The sequence below is a fragment of the Canis lupus genome, chromosome 9 (genome assembly GCF_003254725.2).
Source record: "Canis lupus dingo isolate Sandy chromosome 9, ASM325472v2, whole genome shotgun sequence".
NCBI classification, from domain to species: Eukaryota; Metazoa; Chordata; class Mammalia; order Carnivora; family Canidae; genus Canis; species Canis lupus.
The window spans coordinates 20,082,740-20,101,115 of record NC_064251.1 but is presented as its reverse complement, the minus strand read 5'-3'; the positions used below and the strand labels follow the sequence as shown (position 1 = coordinate 20,101,115).

The window sequence follows — 18,376 nt, the reverse complement described above, 5'->3', positions numbered from 1 at the left end:
CACTCTGGAGAAATTCATACATGTATACTAGGAAATAGGTTTCCATTTATATAAGGTTAAAAACCATGTAAAATTAAACAATACATGTTTAGGGATACAAAACAGATTGTAAAACCATTTTAAAAAGTAAAGGACAACAGGCACCTGGGTGGCTCAGTCAGGCGTCTGACTCTGACTCTTGGTTTTGGCTCAAGTCATGACCTCAGGGTCCTGAGATCAAGCTCCGCATCAGGCTCTGTGCTCAGTGCAGAGTCCACTTGGGATTCTTGCTCCCGCTCTCACTCTCCCTCTGCTCCTACCCCTCTGAGCTCTCTATTGCTCTTTAAAATAAATAAAACCTTAGGGGGAAAAGGTGGGTGTCAATAAGAGATAACATTTCCTGAATCACTATATGAGACCAGTATTACCCTTATAAAAACACTTCACAAGAAAACTACAAACTATAACTACAAATTCATATTTCTTATGAATATAGATGCAAAAATCTTCAACAAAATGCTAGCAAACTAAATCCAGCAGTATATTATTATTATTATTTTTTAAATTTTTATTTATGATAGTCACAGAGAGAGAGAGGCAGAGACATAGGCAGCGGGAGAAGCAGGCTCCATGCACCGGGAGCCCGATGTGGGATTCGATCCCGGGTCTCCAGGATCGCACCCTGGGCCAAAGGCAGGCGCCAAACCGCTGCGCCACCCAGGGATCCCCCAGCAGTATATTAAAAGGATTATACACTATGACCAAGTAGGACTTATTTGAGGAATGCAAAGTTGGTTCAATACATAAAAATGATGTGATGCACCATATTAAAGGGGGGGAATCCTTATTTTTTCAATAGATGTAAAAAATAAAGCATTCAACAAAATCTAATACCTTTTCATGACAAAAACACTCAATAAACTACAAATTGAAGGAAACTTCCTCAATCTGATATGGATATCAGTGAAAAACCCCTGGCTAATATACTTAAAGGTTAAATACCAAAAGCCTGATCCCACTCTAAGATCAGAATGGAGATATCTGCTTTTGCCACTTCTACGTAATACTATACTGAAAGTTCTAGGCAGGGCAATTAGGGAAAAAATAGGCATCTAGATTGGAAAGAAGAAAGTAAAAGTATCTGTATTCACAGATAATATGATATGTAATAAGTCCTAAAGGATTCACACAAAAAAAACTATTAGAGCTAATAAATAAGTTTAACAAAGTTGCAGAAAATACAAGATCAATATATGAAAATCAAAAGCATTTAAAAAATAATATTTAGGATTCAATTTAACAAAAGAAGTACAACACTTAAATATTGAGAGAATTAAAGAAGATCTAAAGAAATGGAAAAACATCCTGTGTTCATGGATTGGAAGATTTAACATTGTTAATACTCCCAAAACTGACCTACAGATTCAGATTCAACATAATCCTTATTAGAATCCCAGCTGACTTTTTTGTAGAAATTGACAAACTGATTCTAAAATTCATACAGAATTGGGAGGGATCAAGACTAGCCAAAACAATCCTGAAAACGAATAAAATAGGAAGGATGCACACTTCCCAATGCAAACCTTACTACAAAGCAGCAATAAGCAAGACTCTCATTTTTTTTTCCTTTTTTATTTATTATCAAATAAATAAATTTGAAAGAGAGAAAGAGAGAGAGAACAAGCAGGAGGGGCAGAGGCGGGGGCGGGGGGGGGGCAGAATTCCAAGCAGGCTCCCCGCCAAGCCAAAAGCAGGGTTCAAACTCAGGACCCTGAGATCATGCATGACCTGAGCTGAAACCAAGAGCTGGATGCTTAACTGATTCCAGGACATCCGAGGACCATGACCTGAGCCAAAGGCAGACAAAGACACTTAAACAACTGAGCCACCCAAGCATCCCAAGACTACTTAAGAAGTTTAGTTCTAAATTTATGTAAATAGAGAAAATGGTGGCTACAGAGAGTGGGAGGCAACAGTTTTCTTTTTTTGTTAGTGGTTCTCTTTTCCCACAAATGTGTGAGCATGTTTACTGGTGATAGGAAAAGAGCGAATAATAAGAGAGGCTGCCAAGGTTACACCTTTACAGAGATATAAAGTCCTTTCATAAGATAGAGATCTAGGATCTAGAATTCATAGGTAGGAATTATGCTTTGACAACTGGTAAAGCAGGAGAAATACTTAAGGACAGGAATATGTGGGTCCAATGTGGATATTATAGGCAGATGATGCACTCTCACCTGATGGTCTAAATTTTCTTTGTTAAATTTTCTATTAGGGGTAAGGGAAGGTGGAAGAAGGACAAGGGGTGGCTAAGGGAAGATGAGGGCCTGAGAACAAATGCTTAAGAAAGAAAGCTGAGGGGATCCCTGGGTGGCTCAGCGGTTTAGCGCCTGCCTTTGGCCCAGGGCGTGATCCTGGAGTCCTGGGATCGAGTCCCATGTCGGGCTTCTTATATAGAGCCTGCTTCTCCCTGTCTCTCATGAATTAAAAAAAAAAAAAAAAAAAAGAATGAGGGGACTAAGCAGGAAATTACATATGAAAGGATTATCTGGCAGTTCTGGAAGCCCAGTGAATCAGAACCAGTCTCATACTGCACTATAGTAAAGATGTAGAAATGCAAGTATTTGTACTGAATGGGGAGATAGGCTTTTGGTAAGTAGTAAGTAGCTATGACACAAGGATTAGGAAGAAAAAAGATGGGATCAAAGTGTTGAGGGAAGTAAAAAAATCTGTGGTGCTTGAGAAGTGCAAATTAAGGACAGTCTAAGTTACTAACATCAAGGTTCCAAGGTCATGTGAAGGTGAAGAATAAATATAGTGAAATAAATTAATAACAAGCAGGAAGGGGAAAGGTTTCATAAATAATACAGTTCAGAGTTGACAAGATTTCTATGAATTCAATCAATAAAATGGGGATAAGTAATTCTTGTTCTACCTAATGCAAAGAGTTCAAATGAGAAAAAATTTTAGTACAAAGAGCCTCAAAACATAATGCATTATCTTAAGAGGCTGTGAATTACTCAGCTATTTCATTTATTATTTACTTTGACTTGAAAACAACATATTCTTTACAATATTTCTATTTCTGACAGTAAACCAAACAAATCTGGCTCTTCTCTTTATTTCAAAGAATTTTATTCAACACATACTTATTGAGTATTTATGTGCTAGGCATCATGCTGGTACAGTATACTGGCAATAAATATGTGCAGTCTCTCCCCTCAAGGCCATTTTTGCCCGTACAGTAATCAGACTATATAAACAAGTGAACAAACAAAACTTTATAATTAGAAATAATTAAAGACAGTGTTGCAAGAGAATAAGGCAGAGTGGAGGATTTATTTAAACTGAGTGATGGGGATCCCTGAGTGGCTTAGCGGTTTGGCACCTGCCTTCAGCCCAGGGCATGATCCTGAAGTTCCGGGATCGAGTCCCACGTTGGGCTCCTTGCATGGAGCCTGCTTCTCCCTTTCCTTGTGTCCCTGCCTCTCTCTGTCTCTCATGAATAAATGAATAAAATGTTTAAAAAAATAAACTGAGTGATGAGGGAAGGTTTCTAAGCTGAGTCCTAAAGGATAGAAAAGAACCCTGTGAAAGATGAGGAAACATAGTGTCATAACCATTCAGGGCCTAAGGACAGTGTTTAGACAGAAAAATAGGGCCCAGGTCTGAATATGAAGAACTCCAACATCTAAAGTTCATGGCGAAAACAAGGGACCAACAAAGGAATCTATACAGAAGCAGCAAGGGAGATGGGAAGGAGGAATCTAGGAGAGTATGAAATCTTCAAAAGCAAGAGAAAAGAAAATGTTTTAAATAGAACAGAATGGTCAATTGTATTCAATGCTGCCAGGAAACAGAATATGGGATAAGAATTTTAAAATATCTACTGGATTTAGCAAGTAGAGGTATTTTGTGGCCTTAAATAAAGTGGTTCCATGAAAAGTGCTAAACCCAGCCTAAATGGGTTGAACAGTGCATAAAGAAAAGGGCAGGGAGGGCAGCCCAGGTGGCTCAGCAGTTTGGCGCCTGCCTTCGGCCCAGGGTGTGATCCTGGAGACCTGGGATCGAGTCCCACATCGGGCTCCCTGCGTGGAACCTGCTTCTCCCTCTGCCTGTGTCTGTGCCTCTCTCTATCTCTGTGTCTCTCTCATGAATAAATTAAAAAAAAAAAAAAAAAAAAAGAAAAGAAAGAAAAGAAAAGGGCAGGGAGAAGAGAATAGGAAAGGAAAAAAGGAAGAGGAGGAAGATTTCACCATTTTACACTTCTGGATAAAAATAAAACACACAGGGGGCCTAACTCAGGCTCCTAGGATGAAGCCCCATGTCAGGCTTCCTGCTCAGCAGGGAGTCTGCTTGTCCCTCTCCTTCTGCCCCTCCCCCTCCCCCATGCTCTCTTACTCTCTCTCAAATAAATAAATAAAATCTTAAAAACCGCACACAAATGGGATCCCTGGGTGGCTCAGCAGTTTAGCGCCTGCCTTCAGCTCAGGGTGTGATCCTGGAGTCCTGGGATCGAGTTCACATCAGGCTCCCTGTGAGGAGCCTGCTTCTCCCTCTGCCTGTATCTCTGCCTCTCTTTCTCTCTGTGTCTCTCATGAATAAATAAATAAAATATTTAAAACACACACACACAAAAGTACAAAATTTAATATGTAGTTGAGCTCAAGGCAGGGCAATCCGTAGATGCTTGAAGATGACGCTATTAAGTTCTCCTTGTGAAAAGTTCAGAGATATAAATAGTTGTCTCCATGGGGTACCTGGTTGGCTCAGCCATAGAGCATGCAACTCTTGATCTCAGGGTTGTAAATCTGAGCCCCACACTGGGTGCAGAGATTACTTAAAAAATAAATAAAAATTAAAAAAAAAAAAAAAAGAGTTGCCTCTATCCTTGAAACAGGAACTAGAAAAAATTACACTGTATCATTGCCTGCTGTCCATGAAAGCAACATGAAACTCACCATGTATCAGGGTATAAATGGAAAGGGTCATGTATAAGAGGTTGAATTTCAGACCAGTCATTGGTGGAATTGAAGGATTTACAATTTCTACTCACAGCAGGAACCCTTAATTTAGGTATTAACATTTTGAAACCAGTCTACCAGTTAAAGACCCTAGATTTTAGCAAAGGCACATACGAAAGAAACTACCTCATAAGAACTCCCTCCAGCTGAGTGAAGTAAGTCAGTCGGAGAAGGACAAACATTATATGTTCTCATTCATTTGGGGAATATAAATAATAGTGAAAGGGAATATAAGGGAAGGGAGAAGAAATGTGTGGGAAATATCAGAAAGGGAGACAGAACGTAAAGACTCCTAACTCTGGGAAATGAACTAGGGGTGGTAGAAGGGGAGGAGGGCGGGGGGTGGGAGTGAACGGGTGACGGGCACTGGGGGTTATTCTGTATGTTGGTAAATTGAACACCAATAAAAAATAAATTAAAAAAAAAAAAAAAGAACTCCCTCCAAATAAAATCCAGGATACAAGAAACTTCCACAGAAGATGATGAGATGACAAAACTGCAAGCCACCCAGGGAGACAAACCACTGTGAAAAAGGAGAACCAATAAACTAGAAACACACTTATCAAGTACTACAGGTAATTGAAGGTTTGAAAGAAATTATGAAATTAAAACATTAATATGTTTAAAAAGAAAAAAGGGCACAAATAGTGCCACAAAGACAAAAGACAGGCATTATTAAAAAACAAAAAAACAAATTGGAAATAGAATAAAAGATATTTCAAGGATTTTTTTTTTTTAAGATTTTATTTCTTTATTCAGGAGAGACGTAGAGAGAAAGAGAGGCAGAGACACAGGCAGAGGGAGAAGCAGGCTCCACGCAGGGAGCCTGATGTGGGATTTGATCCCTGAACTCCAGGACCACACCCCAGGCGGAGCAGGTGCTAAACCGCTGAGCCACCCAGGGATCCCCTATTTCAAGGATTAAAAAAAGCATTGCTAGTAAAGCTGTTCTTAAGAAATCAGACATGTGGGGCACCTGGGTAGCTCAGTCAGTTAAGTGTCCAACTCTTGGGTTTCTGGCTCAGGTGATGATCTCAAGGGTTGTGGGATAGAGCCCCATACCCTCCATGCTTAGTCTGCTTCAAGAGTATTTCTCTTGAAGAGGTGGACGTTTTTAAACGTAAGTCAGATACAGCTAGAAGAAAGAATCCTCTGAACTACTGTATAAACTATGTTTTTTCCTTTTAAACAGATTATTAAGGATGTGATTATCATATCATATTGTATGGTATGTATGGTCAAATATATGATGGTCTGTCTTCTAATTCCTAGGTGCTTCATAAATTTTTTTGCTATTACGCATGGTGATACATTTGTAATGTCCATTTTCTTTTTGTTGATATATAGATACATAAATTTAAATTTATGATTTTGAAACTAGCATCCAGCTAAACTCTTACTAATTTATATAATTTATATGTAAATTCTTTCAGATATCTATGTATGTGATCATACCTACAACCAAAAACAGTTTTGTCTCTTCCTTTCATCTCATATCTTTGTTTCTGCTTATCTACCTTACTGTGCTGCTTAGGACCTCAAGCACAATATTTAACAGAAACAATGAGAGCAGGCATCTTTGTTATCTCCCCATCCTAAAAGAGAGTTTTCAACTTTTATTTACTCACTGAGTGGCTGACTCAGGGATTGAAACCAGGAACTAAGATCATGACCTGACCTGAAGGCAGACAGACACTTACCCAACTGAATCACCAGGTGCCCCGAGTTTTCAACTTTTAAATATTAAAATCGGGATCCCTGGGTGGCTCAGCAGTTTGGCACCTGCCTCTGACCCAGGGCGTATGTCTCTCATGAATAAATTAATTAATTAAAAATATTTTTAAAAAATTAAAATCAACATCTTGTATATGGTTTTTTGTTTTTGTTTTTGTTTTAAATTTTATTTATTTATGATAGCCCATAGAGAGAGAGAGAGAGAGAGAGGCAGAGACACAGGCAGAGGGAGAAGCAGGCTCCATGCACCGGGAGCCCGACGTGGGACTCGATCCCAGGACTCCAGGATCACGCCCTGGGCCAAAGGCAGGCGCCAAACCGCTGCGCCACCCAGGGATCCCCTGTATATGGTTTTTGTAGGCATTCTACATGATTAAGGAGGGGACGCCTGCGTGGCTTAAGCACCTGCCTTTGGCCCAGGGCTTGATCCTGGAGTCCTAGTCCTGGGATTGAGTCCCACATCAAGCTCCTTGCATGGAGCCTGCTTCTCTACCTATGACTCTGCCTCTCTCTCTCTCTCTCTCATAGATAAATAAATAATAATCTTTAAAAAAAATTACTATATGGTTAGAGAGGGTTCTTTAAGAATATGAATAAGACTTTTCATCATGCATGCATGTAGAACTTTATATAATGCTTTTTTTGCATTTATTGAGATGGTCATATAGCTTTTTTCCCTTTAATATCCTAATATGATTGACTATATACATTTGTAACATTAAATCAATCTTGCATTCTTTGCATAACTTGGTCATGATATACCCTGAAATGGTTCTGGTATTTGCTAGTGTTTTAGGATTTGCATCTGTGTTATAAATCAGTGTCATGTAAGTATCCTTGTCAGGATTTAGCATCAAGGTGGTATTAATTTCTCATGAAATGAGCTGGGAGTTTTTCTTTTCAATTATCTGGAAGATTAGAAATTGCTGGTTAAGACTGAAGTTATTTCTTGTATGAATTTTGCTAGAATTCACTAGTGAAGTTATTTGGGTTTTATGGAAAGACTTCGTACTATGCATTCAATTTATATAATACATACAAAACTACTGAAGTTTTCTATTTCATTTTTAGTATATTTTAGCAAGTTTTATTTCTTAGGAATTTGTCCATTTAAGCCTAATTTTTGGGACACCTGGGTGGCTCAGTTGTTGAGCATCTGCCTTCGGCTCAGGGCATAATCCCAGGGTCCCAGGATCAAGTTCCACATAGGGCTCTCTGTGGGGAGCCTGCCTTTCCCTCTGCCTCTGTCTCTCTCTGTGTCTCTCATGAATAAATAATATCTTAAAAATAAATAATAAACTTAATTTCTGCATTCCATGGCATGAAGTTATTCACAGTATTTTTATCTTTTAGTGCTGCCTACTGCATCTGCAATGGTGTCTTCTCATTACTGATACTGGTTTTCTAAGTTCTTTTCTTTCTTAATATCACCACAACAAGTACCTCAAACAGCTAACTTTGGCTTTGTTTTTTGTTTCATTTCTGTTACCTTTTTGTTTTTTATTATTTCTTTACTTTTACATTCTTTGGATTTACTTTGTTATTCTTTTTTAAAAATTATTTTATTTATTTAGTCATGAGAGACAGAGAGGCAGAGACAGAGGGAGAATCAGGTTCCCCACAGGGAGCCTGATGTGGGACTGATCCCAGGACCCAAGGATCACGCCCCAAGCCGAAGGCAGACGCTCAACCACTGAGCCACCCAGGCACCCCTACACTTTGCTATTCTTTTCCTAACTTCCTAAGAGAAATGTTTACTTCATTTTCTACTTTAACACAGCATTTAAGGATATATATTCACTATTACCTAAGACACTGCTTTATGTTATCCTATAATTTTGGATATGTAGTATGTATATCTTTCAGACAAAACATTTTCCAATTATTGAGATTTTTTTCTTTCACTGATTGAAAACTAAAGGCATTTTCTCATACTGGAGTTTTTCTATCATCTTTATTTAAAAAATTGATTGCTTTGTGGTTTAACTAGACTTCTTCAAAATCTGTTGATACTTTATGATGCCAGGCTATGGTAGAAAATATTATTTAAATAAATGTTCCATATATTTTTAAGATTTCTGATTTTCAAAGTGATCAGACTCACAGTTCTATATAACAAGTAGGTGAAATCTGTTAACTGAGACCTTTCAAATGTCTTTGCTGAATTTTTTCTACCTTTTTTTTTTTTAAAGATTTTATTTATTTATTCATAGAGACCCAGAGAGAAAGAGAGAGGCAGTGACACAGGCAGAGGGAGAAGCAGGCCCCTTGCAGGGAGCCCGACGCGGGACTCGATCCCGGGTCTCCAGGATCACACCCCGGGCTGCAGGCGGCGCCAAACCGCTGCGCCACCGGGGCTGCCCTTTTTCTACTTTTAAATCAATTATTTAAAGAGATATATTAAAATCCCCCACTATTTGGTAGATGTAATATTTCTCCTTATAATTCTGTCAGTTTTTATATTAGTTATTTTTTTATGATAGAACAGATTCTTAAAAATAAATCCCTTTTCCCTCTTCCCCCTTTAAGGTTCATGACCAAAATCGGTTTCTGTATGATAATCTTAACTAGTCAAATTTATATTTTATAGTAGAGACTGAGCATATTACATCTTGAAAGGCATGTTCCTTGGTCAGTCTATTTGAAAGCTAATTTACGATATGGTCTAAATTGCAGTTTTCTGTAATTAATCCCTTTAAAAGGAAAATACTGATGTTCTCAAAAAAAAAATTTTTTTTTAAGATTTTATTTATTTATTCACGAGAGACACGGAGAGAGAGAGAGAGAGAGGCAGAGACACAGGCAGAAGAAGAAGCAGATTCCATGCAGGGAGTCCAACATGGGACTCGATCCCGGGTCTCTAGGATCATGCCCTGGGCCGAAGGTGGCGCTAAACCGCTGAGCCACCCAGGCTGCCCTCTTTTTTTTTTTTTTTTAAGAGCAAGAGTGAGCAAGCACGGGATGAAAGGGAGAGGAAGACTAAGAATCTTAAGCAGGCCCCATGCCCAATATGGAACCCAACTTGGGGCTCAATCTCATGACCTGACCTGAAGTCAAGAGTCAGATGCTTTACCAACTGACCCACCCAGGTGGCCTCTCTATTTGTTATTCTTAAAACCATCCATCCACTGGAAAACAAAAAGTTTGCCAATAGGTCCAAGTTCTCAAAGGACTCTTAAATAATTTTTACTGCTACTACTCCCTATTGTGTACCTGGCACTCTGTTTTCAAATGTCAATATAATCACCATTCCAACAGACTGATGAAGTGGGTATTAGCCCTATAGTTTTTACAATGGCAGTATAGGAAAGTAACAAAAACCTGAGGCCTACTACTAATCATCACCAAACGTCAAACAAATGCTGTTATCAACAGAGATCCTTTTCACCAAAAGGAGTATCTCTTGAACTGTGAGCACCCAATATGTAAGAATGGCTTCATTTAAGTACCTTGTACTTCTGTCTCAATTCTTCTGTGTCTTCCTTTTCTACTTCTAGGACACGGCGCCGTTCGGTAGCATCTTCAGCATAATCAAGCTTAACAAAAATAGATATAATTAGTTTTAATTCCTAAAGTACCCCCAATTAGCATTAAAAAATCATCTACACAACTACAGTATTGCATGAAAATAAAAACTTCCTATTTTACTCAGCTACCTCTTTATTGTCACCCCACAGAGAAAAATGTGTGCAAAATAGTTAATTAATCCTTTCATGCTGGTAGTTCCCAATGAGCACATTTTTTGATGATAACAGACTTAACTTTAAGGTTCGATGCCAAAGAATTAGGAGTAAACGGAGAAAATTTTTTAGTCAATGAAAAGAAAGTATCACAGATGACAGCTATACACAGGAGCAAAGCTTCTACAATGGCAAATATTTCCAGAGTTGAAAAACACTGCCTAATGAGCACCAGGAACTGGGTTTTAAGTCTGGTCTTGCTCTGTGGCATAATCCTGGGCAAAGCATTCAACTTCCTTATGCCCCTGTTAAAACAGGGGCATTAAAAACAAACAAACAAAAAACCAGGGGCATTATTTCTGCCATCTACCTACCTCAAAGCCAGCACTAAATGAGACTGTAAAATAAATTTTTAAATTTTCAAAGAAAAATATTACAACTACATTCTATCTAGTAAATGTATTCTTGTATTAGCATCTGAATTTGGAATTAATATCAATTTTAAATACACCATTTAAAAAATAAATAAATACACCATTAAAACAAAAATTAGCTAACAAGATGAACTTACCTCCATTTCCATGCGACCCATGCCCATGACATCATATTTGACGACAATTGGAATGGGATCTGTTCTCCCTGTAACAGGAACACATAATCAAGGTAAGAGGCAAAGCTAAGCCAACAGTTCACTTTATACATTGGGTTTGGGTGGTTAGAGATCTTGCCTTGGAGTGCAGAGACCAGAAAGCTACAGTGAACCAAACACAAGCCATTCTCACAGCTTACAACCAAACCTACCTCTCCCAGTTTAATCCCAACTAACCAGTTAACCTTGGTTGACATTCCAGTTGGGGAAAATTCCAGATTACTATGGCAAAATTAAATACATAAGTAATGCAAAGCACTTCTAAGCAATGGCACCAGGAGATTTAAAAATCAAAAGCTTTAGAAACTGCTTTTTAAGAAGATCCCCAAATAACTTTCATCAAGAATCACTTCACTCTTACTGTCCACGGACATCCTCCCACACACACTTTTAAATCTAGTAATAAATATCTCAACTGACATGCTTACATTAAAAAAAAAAAGCATGGTTTCAAATATAATTCAGGAAAACTCTGTAATTGCAATTCAGCATATTTAATTTGTTTTCAAAAGATGCTTTATAATTAACTGAGGCTAAGACAAAATTTAAATAAAAAGCAAAAGTTAGCTGCCCTTAGGGACAAAAATTGTTTTACTTTTAAACTGGTGCTCTGAGGTCCTATTTTCCAGAATGGATTTAACACCGGCTGTGGCAATCAGTAAGCTGTGAAAAGGACTAGTTGCGAAGAAAATTGACTTTAAACTAATCAATCTATGCTGGAGATTTTTAAAAATGTATATTTAATCCACTCATAACCAGCCAAACAAAGCAAAATGGGGCAGACAAGCACTTTACTACCACAGCTGTTTTACATCACAACTTGCGCTGTTTATTGTGATGTAAGCCCACTGAAAAGAGGACTTACTTACCTTATCCGTTGTACACCTTTAGTGAAAAAACACAATGTTTACTTCCCTCATCATTTCACTCAGGCTGGTGTAAACAATTGTTTTTTGTTTTTTTGTGTTTTTGTTGTTGTTGTTATACACACATATGTATTATACCTTTGGGCTAAAAGTTGAGTTTTGTCCGGCTAAATCTGAGGTACTACCAAAACCAATTAAAAATAAATAAATGCCATATTCATAACTAGGCTTGGTCCTGGGGAAAAAAGAAACTGTTTTCAAAGTGATTGGCAACCACTTATATCCAGTTGCTCCATATATGTGTTTAATTTTTGTCTTTAAAACATAATGAAAAACTAATTCAGAAGTTTACTTATCACCAATATCCCATTATAGTTTTCAAACAATAAATAAGGAGATATTTAGGAGTAATTATCACAATGAAAGTTTAATATAGATCCTTTCATGCCAGAAAAAAAAAAAAAAAGGAAAAAGTTCTAAAATACAGCCTTCTTTTGGAAACTATCAAAGACTGCCAGTTAAAATGAAAATACATTACTACCTTATGCCCAATGGTATAATAAATAAGCAGTGACTGCAATCTTTAGCAAAAGGACCAAATTAAAGACAGGTTATAAAAATGACTTCCTAGGTGCAATATCACTTTCATAACGTCTCAATCAGGGATTTACTGGTAAAATACACAAATGTTCCAATGAAACAATTGAAAAGAAATGTCAAAGGAATTTACTTTTTTGGTTTTGGTTTCTTTTTGGTCTGTCAGAATTTGTTTTGCAAGAATCAAGAAAATTTTGGTATAAATTCATTACCTCTGTAAACCCCTGTTTATAAACTCTGCATTAGTACTTTTGCCTTCTAAGGCAGTCAAAGTTTTAATTTATTTATAAATTGCAGTAGCAAGTGCTAGTGCCCATTACATTGTGGGAAAATCAAGTTTTTGACAGTATTAGAATTTAATGTTTTAACTGATTTTTTTTTTTTTTGGCAGTTCTAACACAAACAGATACATCCCTTCTTAACAGTACCCTTTAATGAACAAGGATCAGACAAGTTGCATAAGGAAAGGAAAGGAAAATGAAAAAGACCAAGCAGAAGGATGAAGGCTACAACAGAGAAAGTAAGCCTAACATATTGGTGCACTGATGACAAAAGGAGTAATTCAGTCTGAAAATAAAAAATTACCACTGCTAAGTTTACCATCACCACAACAAGTCCAGGATCATAATGCTGTAAAAAAGAAACACCATTTGTTAGGCAGAAACCATCAGGGTAGGAAACAGGCCTTCTAGCAGGCAGATGGGAAGGGGTAAAGTAACCATTGGTTTGTCCCTCCCCCAATTTCAGCTGAAGAAGAGGAAGGACACTTTGTGCTAAAGCAGTTGTTTTCATATTGGTTGGCCCAGCCTGTGAGATTTTTGCCTGCGTGTTGCTACTTGAGAACAAGTACAACCTCCTCTTTAACAATTCAGGGAGTGGGGCGAGGTGTTAAAGCGAGAGCACTAGCTCTAGCTTCCAATCTCTTATTTAACTACTATTCATTCTGGTAAATCAGTATTCAGGCCCCAAGTTGGGACTTCTCCTTAAAAAAATAAAATCAAAGACAGTCAGATCAACTGGACAGTGATCAAGTCATTTCCTTAATTAAAAGAATTCTAAGAGGATTTGTGGTTTGGGAAGGGAGTCATCAAGACCTTGTTAAAAAATATATAAGTAAAAGGTCTGGAAAATAAACCTTTACACATTAAGTGCTTAGAAAACTAATGTATATTTGAGTTCTGTTATGAATGAATAAAACTCTTGAAGTAGCTTTCCTTAGAAATTTGTTTCCTTCTAATGAAGTCTTCCCAGGCTTGCCAACATCTTTCTTTCTGCATACAACAAAGCCAAGCTTTGAAAGAGACCAGGAACTCCAGAGAAAATGGCATCGAAATGGCTGTCACATTTATAATTAGTCTACTCAGAGGTAACTCATCACAGAAAATAAACAGTCTGGCTTTGAAAATAATCTGAAGGTACTATAACAACACTGTTTGGTGACAGAGCTACACTTATCGTTGAGCACTGAGTACTGGACAGAACTGCTGAATCATGTTGTACACCGAAACTAATATAATACTGTCTGTTAATCATATTTCAATTGCCTGGCTGGCTTAGTTGGTAGAGCATGCAACTCCTCAACTCAGTGTCATGAGTTCAAGCTCCATCCTGGGCAGAGAGCTTACCTGTAAAATAAATATACACGACAACAACAAAAACACCTCAAAACAAAACCAAAAAAATCTGAAGATGACATTATTGTCTGAGCCAAGCAGTAATTTCTTTCCATTATTAAATAGGCTCCAGACCAAGGAAAAATCCTAGTGGGAAAAAACAAAGAATATATAATACAGGAAGGGACTGCAGCTTAAAAATAAAAGAAACCTCTTAATTTATTCATTTGTAATCGATAAATCTATCATAAAGTACACTACATGGAACACCTGAATAACAACTTATAGCAATGACTTTTCAAAAGGTAGGTAGCAAACAAATACTTACTAATATGATATTCTCTAGAAAACTTCTTTTTAAAAAAATAAACTCTACTAGAGGTACCTGGCTAGCTCAGTCAGTAAAGCACGTGACTCCTGATCTCGAGGTTGTAATTCAAGTCCCATGTTAGGAATATATATGTCACTTAAAAATAAAATCTTTAAAAAATAAAGATTAAAAACATTATATAAAGGAGTGCTTAGGTGGCTCAGTAGGCTAAGTGCTCAACTCTTGATCTCAGCTCAGTTCTTGTTTTTTTCCAAAGATTTATTTTATTTTATTTTATTTATTCATGTATGTATGTATGTATGTATGTATGTAGGTAGGTAGGTAGGTATGTATGTATGTAGGTATGTATGTATTTGAGAGAGAGAACATGAATAGGGGGAGAGGCAGAGGCAGAGGGAGAGGGAGAAGCAGGCTCCCCGGCAAGAAAGGAGCCCAATTCAAGGCTGGATCCCAGGACCCAAGGATTATGACCTGAGCCAAAGGCAGGTGCTTAACTGACTTAGCTAGCCACCCAGACACCCCTCAGCTCAGGTCTTGATCTCAGGGTTGTGAGTTCATGTTGGACTCCATGCTGGATGTGGAGCCTACTTAAAAAAATTAAAAATTTAAAAAATTAAATTAAAATTTAATGAATTTATTTTTTTTAATTTAAAAATACATAAAATTGAATTTAAAATGAAATAACAAAAATAAATTTTTTTTAATTTTTAAAAATTAATTAATTAATTTATTTATTTATGATAGTCACAGAGAGAGAGAGAGGCAGAGACACAGGCAGAGGGAGAAGCAGGCTCCATGCACCGGAAGCCCGACGTGGGATTCGATCCCGGATCTCCAGGATCGCGCCCTGGGCAGGCGCCAAACCGCTGCGCCACCCAGGGATCCCACAAAAATAAACTGAACTAAATCCTAGTTCCCTACTTCGTTTCCTTTAAAGAGAACATGTTATTGTTTATTTCATTCCAAAGGAAGCAACTTCAACCAGAACGCTAAAAACTTTCCTAAGAAGAAACTGTCCTCCTCAGCCAAAGATCAATAAATACTATGACTGTAATCAGGCCAACTAGAGAAGGGGAGGAAAAAACAACAACATACCAGATCTAGAATACGCCAATACTATTCATGTGATGAAAAAAATTTGATATTCATATTTTCTAAATCAAAATTTCAAATATACATACAAATACTGAATTATGTAGTATACTTGAAACTAATATTTTGTATGATAATTATACTTCAGCAAAAAAGTGTTTAAAGATTTTATTTATTTATTTAAAGATTTTATTCATGAATAAAATGAGAGACACAGAGAGAGAGAGGCAAAGACACAAGCAGAGGGAGAAGCAAGCTCCATGCAGGGAGCCCGACGTGGGACTTGATCATGGGTCTCCAGGATCACACCATGGGCTGAAGGCGGCGCTAAACCGCTGAGCCACTCGGGCTGCCCTTAAAAGATTTTATTTGAGGGGGAGAGAGAGAGAGAGAGAGAGAGAGAGAAGATGAGCCATTGGTGGCAGCAGGCAGAGGGAGAAGCAGGCTCCCCACTGAGCAGCGAGCCTGATGTGGGGCAACCCTAGGACCCTGGGATCATGATTGAAATGAAGGCAGATACTTAACCGATTGAGCCATCCAAGTGCCCTTCAAAAATGCTTTTTAAAGAGAAGAAAAAAACGTTTCATTAACCAAACTGAATTGTACTTTGTATATTTTATTTTTTTTTTATTTTTATTTTTTAAAGATTTTATTTATTTATTCATAGAGAAGGGGGGGGTGGAGACACAGGCAGAGGGAGAAGCAGGCTCCATGCACGGACTTTGTATATTTTAAAAGGTAGTTTTACTTCTATAATGACAAAAGTATTAAATGTGCATGTATGCATCTCTTGCTAAAATGTGAGGCTATTACGACTTACCATAACTGAAGAGAAAATAAGGCCAAACACAAAAATTCGCTGACTACAACCACCTTGTTTCTGAAAACAATCCCTCATAAATCAGTTTTGATTTGAAAATAATTAAATATATACTAGTCTACAAAATTGGCCCCAAAAATTGCACTAAAGAGAAATACTTTTTAAAGAAATGCTATTTTTAGAGACAAACTCCAGGGGATAGAACAATTGAGAGGAAAATATTATAGAACAACCATAATTTGGTAAACAGCCACACTTCAAAATCAGAACATGTTTAAGATTTTCTGAGAGAAACAAATTAGAAATGAAGAAGCTTTCAAAGTGATTAGAACACTGGTTAGACAGCCAATAGATGCAAGAACACCTTAATTTCTCTCTGCAGCCTTTCCCCTTCCTAAGATTGATTCAACAACAAACACCTGTTACAAATCAAGCTGCTACTACTCTGTTGGAAGGCATTGGGCATATGGCAGTGATCAACACAAAGTCTTAAATCCCATTAATTACCAATAATTAGGCAAAATAATCTTACCAACTTAAACTCCTGTTATGAGTGGGTAAAACACAACATTTATAGAGCCAGTGCATATACCTGAAAACGCTTAAAAATATCTGATGCTGTCTTAAGATGTCTAAAATAGTTTTAAAAGACTGATCCTCATAAGCAGAAATAAATATAAAAGCCATCAAAGTCACAATATCCACTCGCAAAAGGCCATTAAACTGATTAAGCCCTGGGGCGCCTGGGTGGCTCAGTGGTTGAGCATCTACCTTTGGCTCAGGTCATGATCCCAGGGTCCTGGGATGAGTACCACATCGGACTCCCTGCAGGGAGATGCTTCTCCCTCTGCCTGTGTCTCTCATGAATAAATAAAATCTTAAAAATAAAATAAAATAAAATAAAATAAAATAAAATAAAATAAAATAAATAAAATAAAATAAAATAAAATAAAATAAATAAAATAAAATAAAATAAACTGATTAAGACCAAGAGCCTGACTTGACATCTTTAAATATATTTATTTCTTACTAAATTTAAGCAACTCAAATAGATGTTATGAAATATTCTGATTTGCAAAATAGAACTTTTGGTAAGCTATATCTGTGCATTTAAATATAATTTCAGGGATCCCTGGGTGGCTCAGCGGTTCAGCTCCTGTCTTTGGCCCAGGGTGCGATCCTGGTACCCCAGGATCAAGTCCCATGTCGGGCTTCTGGCATGGAGCCGGTCTCTCCCTCTGCCTGTGTCTTTGCCTCTCTCTCTCTCTCTATGTCTATCAGAAATAAAATAAAATAAAATAAAATAAAATAAATAATAAAATAAAATAAAATAAAATAAAATAAAATAAAATAAAAAGATAGATAGATAAATAAAATTTCATTTATTAAAACAGTGATTACACACAACTCGTAGAAACACAGTAAAAATGGTACATCTATTTCCAAGCCAAAGCTTTTTTGCAAATTTCTCCTGAAAATAAGTTTTCGGTACCATAAAAACAATGATTACTTTCACTTAAATATTTTTTCTTAGTAACTATAATAAATGCTACCTCTCTATAACACTAACTGGAAACATCAACATTAACTATTCCCTACAGAGTTTCTAAGGTATTTTGTTCTTTTTTTAAAGATTTTATTCACTTATTTGAGAGAAAGAGAGAAAGCATGAGCAGGAGGGAGGGGCAGAAGGAGAGAAGCAGGCTCCCCACTGAGCAGGAAGCTCTCCTCCTTCTGGGATCATGACCTGAGCTGAAGGCAGGTGCTTAACAGACTGAGCCACCCAGGCCCTCCCAGAGTTTTTAAGGTTTAGGAAAAAAAAAAAAAAGAGAGACTTCCACTTCCTACTCAACAGAATTCAGATTCTCCAGTATAAAACTAACTATATTGCTGCCATAGCCAGTTTAGTGGTCTATACAACAACCAGATTAGTTTGATTTTCAAATACAGATGTTTCCTAAGAGCAAAGAAATTTAACTGTGACCTGAAGG

General features: G+C 37.2%; 1 protein-coding gene across 7 annotated transcripts in view; it reads right to left on the bottom strand.

Annotated features, from left to right (window-relative positions):
- GPATCH8 (G-patch domain containing 8) overlaps positions 1–18,376 on the bottom strand; it is a 117,088-nt gene that overhangs the window by 38,091 nt on the left and 60,621 nt on the right. For 4 of the 7 annotated variants that reach the window (XM_025440578.3, XM_035721284.2, XM_035721285.2 and 1 more), the window contains 2 exons: positions 10,989–11,056; positions 10,187–10,273 (listed from right to left, as the gene is read on the bottom strand). In XM_025440578.3, the coding sequence (XP_025296363.1) occupies positions 10,187–10,273; positions 10,989–11,056 (155 nt within the window). Of the gene's footprint in view, positions 1–10,186; positions 10,274–10,988; positions 11,057–13,114; positions 13,160–18,376 lie in introns of all 7 variants that reach the window. The other 3 variants (XM_035721287.2, XM_049114000.1, XM_035721289.2) reach the window with 1 other exon arrangement.